The following is an 11878-nucleotide window of genomic DNA, read 5'->3' as shown; positions in this document are numbered from 1 at the left end:
AGAACGTCTCCTTTATAAATGGAGAGTTGATCAGCTTTTTACTTCCGTCCACAAGTTTATCTCACCACAGAAGGCATCTGTGGAGGAGGCGCTGGGCCCGAGGCCCTGGGCCAGCGCATCCTTAAGGGTGTTGCCCTTGCCTGCCTGGCAGCCTCCAGGGTCTTCATGCAACTGCTGCACAGGTTTTTCCTGTCCCGAGATCCTGTTTGACCAATGTAAACAAAGAACTGAAAAGCAGAATAAAGGTTACTTTAGAGTCAGAGATGAAGAGATGAAACACTCAGCTAGGGGTCAAGGTTTCAAAACCACCCTTTTGTATCCCACCAGGAAAGTCTGATACTTTTTCATTTTGCATTGTCCGCGCTGAAGGCTTTTGCCTTCCCCGCACTGAAGGCTTTTGCCTTCCCTGAGGGCATTCCCATAATGTCGGTGGGTCTGGGGCAGGAGTCGGGAGAGGGGATGGGTTGACTCTCTGGGTGGGGGACACTTTGGGGCAGCCAGAGAATAGCAACTCCCTCCTTCCCCCCCCTCCCGGCCCTCCCCCCGAGGAACACCCCACCCCCACCCCCCCAGCGCCAGCCCTGTAGGGCTTTGGCCTCCTGACCCAGACAGAGCCGGGCGCTAGGGAGCCCGGGTCGCGCCGCCCCCAGCCTTGGGGCCGGGGCCGAGAGCCAAGAGTTCGAGGCCTCCCCGATCCGGATGTGATGAAAAGGCGCCACAGAGGGAGAAGTGTTTCTGGAGTGTAGGAGTGGTGGAAGGGGGAAGAAGGCAGAGAGGGAAGAGTTCCCCTCGGAGGGGAACCAGCCGGGCTGAGCTGGCTGGAAAGAGGAGGCGGAGAGCGCGGAGTCAGAGGAGCGGCCGCTGCCGCCGTTGCCGCCACTGCGGTGTCTGCTGAGCGGGAGGGAGGCGGGGAGGGACACCCAGGGGCGGCCGCCGTCAGGCCACCGCGACCCGCGGCCCCTGCCGGAGCCTCGCTAACTTTCCGAGGCAGAAGAGGAGGAAGAGGAAGGGGCTCAGAGTGAGTTGGGGGGATGCCGAGGTAGGTGGCGGTTCCCCGGGCGGGAGGAGGAGGGGTTCTGATCCCCCTAGCCGAGTTTCTCCCAAATGTGATCTCCCTTCCAGCCCCTCCCCTTTGGGTGCCCCCCTTCGACTCCCTCGGACTCGCCGCTGTCAGCCTGCTGGGTAACAATTTTCCTCCCAGGTTTCAAATCAAAACTTCCCCGGGGTGGGGTTTGGGGGAGGGGAGCAGAGGGGGAGGGAATGTCCCGCAGGGGTGGTGTGCTCTTCTCTCAAAACATTTTTTTTTTTCTAATCCCTGCCAGCAGCAGTCAGTTCCCTGCACCCAACACCTCCCAGGCCTTGGTGCGTCCGCCCCGCAGGGCGGCGAGCTAGGCGGAGGCGCAGCGCGGGCTCCGTGGAGCGGCCCATGTCCGGCGCGGGGGAAGCCCTCGTTCCCGGGCCCCAGCTCGGGGCCGAGGCGGGCGGCGGCCGGCTGGGCGCCCCAGCCCAGGGTGAGTGCCGCTTGCAAGTTGCAAGCTCCTTTGTCATTGTTACATTTTAAAATGTGTTCGCACATTTGCTGCTTGGGATCTGTGTGTGCGGAATTGGTGCGAGGACCGAGCCAACCTCGTCCTTGTGAACTTTTGCATAGTTAGCATTACTCAAGCAAGTTCTCCAGGTTTGCAGCCGTAGATCAACAACCGGATAAGAGGGCGGGATCCGCGGGTCCCTCCACTCCCCCCTTCCTTTGGCTGCCGAGAAACTGAATGGCAGGATCTTTTCTTTCTTAAGCATATGCATTTCAGGGCCTAAGACCCAGCAGTGTGGGCTCTGAAGCACTTCCCCACTACTTCTCTTCAATTCTGTGTCTTCATCAGAGCCCAGGACTGCCGCTGCTTTCTAAACAAGCCTGCACGCTCCCTTCATCTGTGTCTTGGGGGCTCCTCTGCAACTCTGATAATCCAGGTTTCTGTGACCAATTGCTTTGGAAAGGCTCATGCATACGTTTTCAATAACTGTTTCTGCTTTGAAATAAACAGGCTTCAAAAGAAATGCTTCCCAAGAATGAATTAGCTCTTTGTGTTCTTCCAAAGTGTTAACGCTGTAAAGAAAGTACTGTTTCTGAGAAACTTCTGTAACAAGCTTATAAACAAGTCAGACAGTATCTTTCTTCTCTTGAAGGTAACATACTTCGTTTTCATTGGTGACAGAGAGCAACGATCTTAATCTTCTGATGTGTTTTCCTCTTAGGGTAGTTCTGATTTAAAGAGTTCTCACACTGATACAAACTAAACAATCTTCCAGGGCTCAAAAACTCTTGATTGTAAGCCTGTCTGATTATTAACCCCCCCGCCCCCCACCAAACAACAAAAATGTAGTGAGCATCTTGGGATTGTTTTTGTTAAGGCAGTAAAAAGTTGGAAAGAAGAAGTTAATGTTGAACCCACAGTAGGTAAAAGCAGAAAACATCTATGGCTAAATTAAAATGTTCTGGCATTCAAGGGCTGTTAAATAGAATTATGTTTATCATTGTTATTTTGCTTCTACACAATGAGTCACTCTTTCTAAATAGAGAAAATCAGAAAATCAGAACTAGAATGATAAACACGTTTTCCCAGAAGCAGCCCATGTTCTGCACACTGTATTGCCAAGGCAATCATTTTCTTGTCATTCGGCATGCTCTCAGTAGTCATATCGACTCCTTGATGGCCTGTTTAGGTTCACACTTGAGCTGTTAATCACTGTTGTTAACAAATGCTTATGTCAAAAATCAAGCCCAAACACACTAGAAAAACAATTGATTTAGAACTTGTGAGTCTACAATGTCCAGCTTTAATAATATACATTTTTAAAAGTCCCTAGAAGTTGCAGTGATACTTAATGTAGCTGTGCAGATGTAATGCTGTAAGGTATCACATGATCTGACTTTAGGAAGCTAGCATCTAGAATGATCTGAAGGAGAATGTGGACTGCATACAACACATCAGTGTGGAAATTCTTAGGTTATGTTTTACCTGAAAATTGACTTAGCCTCAGTAACCGTTTTTTGGGGTTTTTTTTTTAGTTTTTTTTTATTAGTTTAACTTTGACTCACCACATCCTTTAAATAGGTGTCCATTTAATTGTAAATGTAATATAAAGTTGATTTTTTAAAAAAGAAATCTTAAAAGATTGTGTCTCAAACAAGCAGATTTCATAAGTTAAAAGAAAAAACGTTTTGGAGCAAGAGGGTAGGGAGAAAACATCAAGATGTAGACACCATGGTTAAGCTGGTTTTATTGGTAAAGATGTTAGTGAAGAACTTTTGCTCGCAGGCCACTCTCCTCTTAAGCTGCTCCGGGGTTCTTTCATCCTCGTCCTTCTGTCCTTGGATTCTTGATCATCTTTTCAGAAGAATAGTTGAATAATACTCTGATGAGATATGGCTGCTTAGTTGACAGAAACCTAATTTTATATATTAAAATCAGTGTGGAAAAATGGAATGTTCTATGAAAGTTAACAGAAAATGTCTTTTCATGAAGGGGAAGGATAAGATCAAGTCTTCCCCTGAAAACAAAGTAAAATACATGTGTGTTAGTATGTGTATGCACGTATATGTTTATACGTAAAGACATATGATATAACCTATACATATATTACTGTGTTGTGATGAGCAATCTGTCCTACTAACCAAAGACATAGAAAGTTAAAGTGGAAAGTAATTTTAGGGGGTCTCTAGTCTGAACTCCTCATCAAATCTAGAACTTTTTTCTACGTTTTTTCGAGTGATTAGCTAGACACCGGCAGTGTAGCTCATTCTGCTTATCAGCACTCATACTTAGGAAAGTTTTTCGTATTGAGAGCATAGCTCTCTCTCTTTACAACTTCTCCCTTTCGGCTGTGATTCTGGAAGCACAATTCTATTGCTCTGAAAGCATTAAGAATCTTATTTGTGCATTTTGAAAATTGTTACAGAGCAAGGACTTAAGCTCATATGCCCCAGGCTGTCAGAGGGAACCAGGATGGGTGTGGGCAGGTAGGGAGCAGTGGGGACTGTGGGCCACTGGAGAGCTCAGGGCCAGGAGGCGGTACTTCTCGGTTCCAGCTCATTGTTGCCATTTGGGTTAATATCTTCCGATATTTCAAGAGATACTGGAAATACAGATTTTTATGTATCATCGCTCCCTTTTTAAAAGTTGGCAACCAATTAAATCCAATTTTCATCCAGGCCAAGCAAAACAACCACACCTGCAGGCTGGAAATGGCCTCTAAGCAGCTGATTTGTGATCTCTATTACAGAAAGTGGAAAGTAAATGTGTGATTTTAAAACTATTTCCCTGTTTATGATGAACTTCTGAAAGATTGACTTGATTTGCCTTCTCACACAGAGTACCTGTATACGTGTCTTGATAAGTGAAGGACAGTTTGGACCACAGTTATTTTTGTTTCAAGAGAGAATGTGTCTTGTATACGTGATTCATCTAATTGTCATTTTTTTTTTTTTGGATCAAGCATCTTAAAATTCACTATGTTTTCAACCCTGACAGGCATTTACCTTTTTGTGAGAAAGTTATTAGAATCCATATAATTGAAAAAGCCTTTTGATTAAGTGCTTCCATATTTGCAACTTGTAACTAGAAGGATCTTTAGAAATAACTTAGTCCAACTGGCCCACTTTCTTGAAGAGATGTCCAAAGAACTTAAGTGACTTGCCCAAGGTCTCATACACAGTCAGTAGAAATCAGGGTGGAAGCACCAATTGTAAAATATATGTCATTGTGATCAATGTGGTTGAAGCAGAGAATCAATACAACCTTTTTCCTGCGGACGGATGAATTGAAGATAATCAGCTTAGGATATTGCAATCACTTGAGCCTGTTCCGGCCCTTGCATTCCCCCTCCCTCCCTCATTGCATTTGCCAAGATTTAGACTGTTGGACTGTGTGCTGGAGTATTCTTTAATGTGATAATGTGTGATTTAATGCACTCTTCTCTCTTGGGAGAGTCCTCTGAGACTATTAGGCGGACTTTTCATAGCAGGATGCAAAATGCCAGTAAAGTTAATTAAAAATAATTTAAAATAGAAGCTAGGGAGAAAATCTTCAAGTTGAAATTACATAAGAAGAGCTTTGACTTAGAAGCTTAGCTGACTTGTCAGGAATTTATAGTGGCTAATCAGATTTCCTTTATGGGAAGCCTGTTTATTTCAATTTATACCATGTATGTGCATAATATCCATATTCTTCAACTTTTATCATATCATTTTATCCTTTTGATTAAGAATGGCATTCCTCAAGGTGTGTCATCTTTGGGCAGCTTCTATCTCTGGTCCTCAGTTGGGGACAACAGTGCCTTCCAGGAGACATTTGGCAACCTCTGGAGACATGTTTGGTGGTCATGACAGTGGTGTGGGGTGGGTGCTCCTGGGATGTAGTGGGTGGAGGCCAGGGATAATGCTAAACACCTTACAATGCACAGGACAGGGCAACCCCTTGCCACAAAGAATTATCTGGCTCAGAACTTCAATGGTGTTGAGATGTTGTCCTAGTCTCTCAAGGCTATTGACATCTTTGCCTCCACTGCAGACTTATAGAAACAGAATCTTGAGAGTGAGACTCAAGAATCTGCATTTTTAACAGCTCTAGGTGTTCTTTATCTCTTGTTGAGATTCACTGTGTTCAGAGGCTTTTATCTGTAGGAAGACATGCTATGTTGATAGTCATTGTTGTTGTTGTTGTTAGAAAGCCTTAAAAAAATCTTGAAGAGTCCCCTTTTCAAGTTCCAGACTTTAAATCATATCACTCCAAGTGTACTGTCTCTTACAGCTTGCCAGCATTTTTACCCTACATCCCAATTAATAAAACTAGGCCTGAGTATTCATCCTCAAAAAAGTTCCCTGTCAATATTATATGTACTGTAATACAAATATGTTGTGAATATTAGAAGAGAAATATATAAATAAAAATTTTAAAGGATGAAATAAAAATAAGTAAATACATAGATCTTTTAATACTTTCTTCTGCCACCTCAGTAAGTATTTTTCTCCCACCACCCAACACTTCTCTCTGGGGATCCCAGGATTATGGAAAGAAGTTCCTAATTTGCATGTGAGCGGTATTCATTTGTAAATTGGGTTTTTGGAATCTGGATTAGCCTTTCTCATAGAAGCAGAATGATAAATTATGTCTAGCTTCATAATCTCAAAAGATGGTTGAAAATTTTATTAAACTTTATATATTTATTGTAAAATGATAAATTGTAGAGAACATACTCTTATGATACTGGCAACCGCATACAAATAACCAAGAACAAGACTGAGTGAATCGTTTTGAATACAGGTGCTTGAGAAAGAACTGGCATAATTGGAAAACTATAAGAAAACTTGTCTAGATTTGGAAAAGGACTTGGGGGCATTTTCAAGCATCTTAGACCTTATACTCCCAATTCTTTTTTATGCCTAAAGGAACAAATGTTCACTTCTAAGTTTAGTTAGAGAAGTGCAAGCCTTATCAGCTAGGCATAGTCATTTTCCCTCTGCTAAGAAAAAGAATCAAGTGCGTAAGAGAAGGATGTAACTGGGAAAAAAAATAAGAGGGGAGGGAGGAAGGAAGTGGTCAAAAAGATATGAGTATAAATTTAAGAAAGTGGAGAGGTTGAAGTGTTTGAGCTGAGAACGGCGAATAAAGTTCTAAGGAATAGCACGGTATGAGCGGAGCTGGAGGGGACATATTAGGAAACCAGATGATGGCACAAAATCTTGAGATAGGCAGGGAACACTGCTGACCTTGAAGTAGGCCTTAGTATATATTTGTGGAATAAGTGATTGGGTAAATGGAAGGCTTGATTGCTGTCCAGAACAAGTGTGAGTCATGGCAGCAAATGGCAATGAACAGAAATGATTTGGGGGCCAGGGTGGAGGATGGGACTAGTGAAAGCATTTATATGTTTGTGTTTATAATTCAGGATACTTGTATAGAGGGTTCGTTTTAATACCAGTTTTCATCTCTACCAGCCTTTTTGTTTGTCTTCACATTGTTTATTTCTGCCTTACTCAGGTGCTCTGTGAATGTTCCGTCATATCTACATATCTATATATATCTATCATGTCTATATCTATCTGTATCTGTCTGTCTGTCTGTCTGTGATGCTATATGGCAGATACAGAGAGAAATAGATTGATGAATGAAGTCTGGGACTTGCAGGGTGATGGAAGAAACAAGTTTACACATACCTATAATATAAGGTGGATGGAAAGGTGCTATAACAGAGGCACAAAGAAAATGATGGCAGAACACGGGAGAGAGAAAGCATCTCTAGCTGGAGCATTTGGGAAAACCTCAAAGAAAACTTTTTGAGTTGGACCAAGAAGCATAATCAGACTCACCTTGGTGTACATGGATGTGAAAAGCAAGGCTTGGAAGGGACTGTTACAGAATATGGAGGATTTCACTAGGACCATTGTATGAGCTGTATTAAGGAGTTGAGAATAGGATAAAGTTGTAAAGATAGGCTAAAGTAATTTTGAGGAGGGCCCTGATTCTCCTGCTGAGGAATTTGTATATTCTTTCTGTAGGCAGTAGTGAGCCATTGAACGTTCTTGATAAGGGTAAGGATAGGAGCAAATTGGTGTTTTTAGGAAAATAAATCTGGTGGCAGTTCAAAGGATGATTTTGGAAGGAGAGGCAAGAGTTGAAAGCAGTGATTTTGCAGGAGGCTATTATAATAGCCTGACAAAAGATGAGAGGACCTAGGGCAGTACCAGTGGGAATGGAATTGAGAATATGGATTTAAGAACAATAGCAAAAGTAGGATACAGCTCTACCTTGCTGTGAGAGATTGTTGAGGGCATTGATTTTTATTTATTCATTTTTGAATCTTCTAAAACCAGGCATAGTGTCCCAGTTTTGTTCAATGGAATTGATGTGGTTGGGCAAAATATTTAATGTGGGAGGTAGTAGAAAAGTAGAAATTTAAGGAAATCCATAGGTTTGCTCTTTTGGTCTCATCGCATAGCATGCAGGATCTTAGTTCCCTGACCAGGGATCAAACCCATGCCTCCTGCAGTGGAAGCACAGTCTTAACCATTGGACCGCCAGGGAACTCCCCATAGGTTTGCTTTTTAGCTAGAGTGGAAACAATGGAGGAGCTATTGAGTCTTCTTTTGATCATGTTGATTCCATGGAGCTTATCCCTAAGCCAGGATAGCCAGTAGGCCACTGAAAAAAAAAAAAAGAATTTGTCACTAGGAGAGTGGTGAGGGTCAGGCTCACAGACTAACAGTTCGCCACCAGGTAGCTGATGAATGGGCACAAGAGTGAGAGAGAGGACTGAAGATCAGATCTGGGGGAATGGCTAACCTTTCAGGAGGAGAAGGAAAAGAATACAGAAAGAGAGTCCATGAGGATTGGTCACAGAAGTGTTAGATGCTTAGAGGTCATGGAAGATGAGCAGAATTGTGGTTTGTTAAGGGAGAAACAGGGTGTATAGATGGTTACTTTTGGATGGGTGATTCTGAGCATGTCCACCACACGGTAATGGAAAGAAAGCCAGGGGATAGGAAGAGAAAAGATGAAAGAGCATGGGGTGGAGCCGTGGTGCACTGGGTGCTTGTAATTGAAAGAGTATTGAAAGGAAGGGGATGATGAGACCAGTCTTAGGAAAGTTGGGAATGTTCCCCTTAGAGATGGGAATGGGAGAAAAGGAGGAGTGATCATCTAGAGAAAATTTCATATGAGAAAGATTGTTGAAGGCCCAGATGTTCTCAGCAAAATAGATGTAACATTTGCTGAGAGCAAGGAGGGTTAGGAGTCAAGAAATTTGAGATGTGTGGAAAAGATTGGGAGGAATGAAGAATTCAAGAGGGAGTCAATCTAGGGCAAACAAAAGGACTACTCAGTAACACTGTGGGCTTAATGAAGAATGAACAGCATGAATTTTTAGTGGACACGGTCAGCATGGTTGATTGCCTTTCTCAGCAAGAAGCATTCGGGACCTTGGGAAGAGAAGCAGATAGAGTGGATTTTTGGAATTAGCGTAGGGTTGAAGGTTGGCAGAATGGAAGCAGGGGTGGGGTGGAGGGGTGGTGAGGGAGGAAGATCAGGCATGTGTGGGAAGAGTGTATTTGTACCAACTGATCTTGTATTCCAGGCTGTATGGGGAGCTGGAGAGATCAGCAGTGCAATTAGCAGGCTATGATTTCTGGCCAGCAAGAATCATGCCTGTTGGCCTTGTTTGGTCAGTTCACATACAAGGATTTAATATATATAATTGAGTGACCTTTACAGGGCTACTGGGGAAGCTGTGGAATTTTTGGGTGTGTAAGAGCCTTTCCTGTTTCTTTGCATCTCATTTCCTGGATCTTGTTGAGGTGATTTCATGGAAAGGTCTAATAACAGTGTGTAATTATTTTACTAGCATTATATTTTTATGATAACAGATTTGGGGGAAAAGGAAACAAATTGTCACAATATAAAGTTAGGCCATTTACAAATGGAAAATTAGGACAACAGCAAACAGAAGAGGGAAACAATTCAATCAAGTTGTTTTTCTGAGTTAATGTAATTATGCTACTGTATAAAGGCATGGGAGGTGATTTTTATCTTTCTATTCTTAAAAGTCTTTATTCAGTTTTTATTAAGGGGAAATTGATTCTGCACTGACTAGAGTCTAGATGTTTGGATAGTTGAGCTTTGGTGATTCATTGGAGATGTGAAATGTGGAAGTGGTTAGCAGATAAACATCAAAAATAAATTGACAATCTTTATTACAATAAAAAAAAAAGTTGTTGCAGCCCTTCCTACTGTCTTAATCAGTCCTGTGTTTTGGATGATCTTCTCTCTCTCTTCACCTTTTTCTCTCTCTGTATCTCTTTCTTCCCCCTCCTTTCCCTCTTGCCATTAACACTTTACCGAAGTTACTTAAACTTTTCATATTTTCTTTTTATGTTAGCATACACATCCTGAAGGAGGTAAGCTTTTTACTGTAAGTTTTTGAAATTTTATAGATTCTAATCTGTAAATTTTATAGATTCTAATCACTTAGGGTTCACGAAGTAGGAACTGTGAAAAGAGTTATTTTAACATTAATTTTGTTTGTGGTTTCTGCTTGCAGTCCACTTCTGTTTTCAGATTCACACCCACATTATCTGACGTAAGATGATTCATGTGCATGTGCTTTTATGCCTGATTTTTAAGTAGTTTCAGAAATAAAGTCTGAAATACATTTTCATGCTAGCATATATTTCTTGTCCAATATATTGACATATTTGAACGGGAAACCCTGTCAACACGTATTTCTTGTGTGCCTACTATGTACAGAATCTTGTGACAATTGAAGATGTACGACACATAGTTTTGCCCAGAAGGAATTTGTAAGCTAGGTGAGAGAGAGGATGATGTGTACGTGTGTGTGCCAAATTATATTGTAATCCCTCACCTAAATATCAATTCAAGATTACAAGAACCATGTGGCAGATTAGTTTCTGGCCATTGGGCAGCTGACTGGTACAGTTCTGGCTTCTGGTGGTTGAGAGAGAATCGCAGAATAACAAGGAGTCAGTTTTGTCTGGGTTGGGCTGCGAGTGACCGCAGCTGAAGACGACACAGTTTGTAGGTCTTCTTGGTTTGGACTATGCAGAGTTGAGCACCAAAAATAAGGTACCTTGTGGTTGAGCAGGTGACAGGCCCTCTGAAGGCAGGTGGCAGAGGACAAGGGAACGAGCTTCCTCTCCTCACTTTCTCTCCTCCAAGAAAGAGTCCTCCTACTCTTTTTCATGGTGGATCAATCTTTAGTCTTCTGGGTCTTTATGAATATAGACCTACTCTGTTCTTATTTTTTTCCATCACATCATCCAAGCAACATACAGGATTTTAGGAAGATTTTCTGAGGGGTTTTACTCTTTGTTTCTAACTGAGATACAAGCTGAAATTATGGAGCATCGGAAAGATATAAGAGTTTATAGCATTAAAATATGTACAGTGTTAAAATAACTATCAGTTTTTATTCATATGCAAAATGAATTTAATTCTTACCGAGCCAAGGAGTAACATTATTCAATCTTTGTGTTAGAAAAGTATTTCTGGTTGGAGTAGAAAAAGATGGGAGGCCTTGGTTGTGGATATGGGCAAGAAAGTATAGATTTAAGAGAAATTGGGAAGCTGTAACTAGCAGGATCTGATAATTGATTGTTGGGGCAGGGGGAAGAAGCGGGAAATGGAGAGTTAAAAGTGATTCTGTGAATACCACTGACCAATATACAGACCACAGTTGGAGAAACAGGCGGGGACAGAAGAGAAGTGGTGATGAATTTTAGGAAATGTTAAGTTTGAGTTGCTGAAGATATATTCACGTAGAGTTGAAACTCCAAATCTATAGGTCAGGACAGAAATCGGGGTGAAGGTAATGGATCTATAAGTTATCCTCCTGGAGGGGACTGAAACTGTGGAAGTTAATGAGATTGAAGAGATTGTAAAGCCAGAATGGGTTGGTGGTCATAAAGGAGCATTTAAAGCAGGCAGTGCCCCAAAGAGGTGGTCCAGAAGGCCAGAGATGCTGTGTTGGTGAATTAAATGAGTCTCCTGGTTTTGTCCTTCAGAAGAATTACCAGAGAGGAAGCATCCCCTGACTTCTAATCCATATTCATCATTCTGAAGTCCAGGAAATCAATTTCAATATACTGCAAATTCTCTTATTATCTTATTTGTGGCTTCACCACTGTTTGAAATGCTCTTCTCTGTCCTCTCTCATTTATTTCAAGATCAGACTAAAATCATAGCTTTGAAATGCCTTTACAAATTAAACAATTTCCTTTGGTCCACTTTTGACTTCCACTGGCCTTCCTTTTTGTAATAGCGCCAAATCAGGGTTCATCCTTTAATCAGAGAGCTTGGGGTAGAATGTG

At 42.2% G+C, this 11878-nt stretch overlaps 1 protein-coding gene across 4 annotated transcripts in view; it reads left to right on the top strand.

Moving 5' to 3' along the window:
- Positions 1–661: 661 nt before the first annotated feature.
- MDFIC (MyoD family inhibitor domain containing) overlaps positions 662–11878 on the top strand; it is a 91125-nt gene continuing 79908 nt past the window's right edge. Inside the window, exons 1-2 of one of the 4 annotated variants that reach the window (XM_057730856.1) lie at positions 662–1018; positions 1326–1511. In XM_057730856.1, coding sequence (XP_057586839.1) covers positions 1427–1511 — 85 coding nt within the window. In that variant the 5' untranslated portion in view covers positions 662–1018; positions 1326–1426. Of the gene's footprint in view, positions 1040–1322; positions 1512–11878 lie in introns of all 4 variants that reach the window. The other 3 variants (XM_057730857.1, XM_057730854.1, XM_057730855.1) reach the window with 3 other exon arrangements.

The sequence above is a fragment of the Hippopotamus amphibius genome, chromosome 4 (genome assembly GCF_030028045.1).
Source record: "Hippopotamus amphibius kiboko isolate mHipAmp2 chromosome 4, mHipAmp2.hap2, whole genome shotgun sequence".
In the NCBI taxonomy this organism is placed as follows: Eukaryota; Metazoa; Chordata; class Mammalia; order Artiodactyla; family Hippopotamidae; genus Hippopotamus; species Hippopotamus amphibius.
The sequence above is the reverse complement of the archived record's forward strand: the minus strand, read 5'-3'. Positions and strand labels throughout refer to the sequence as shown.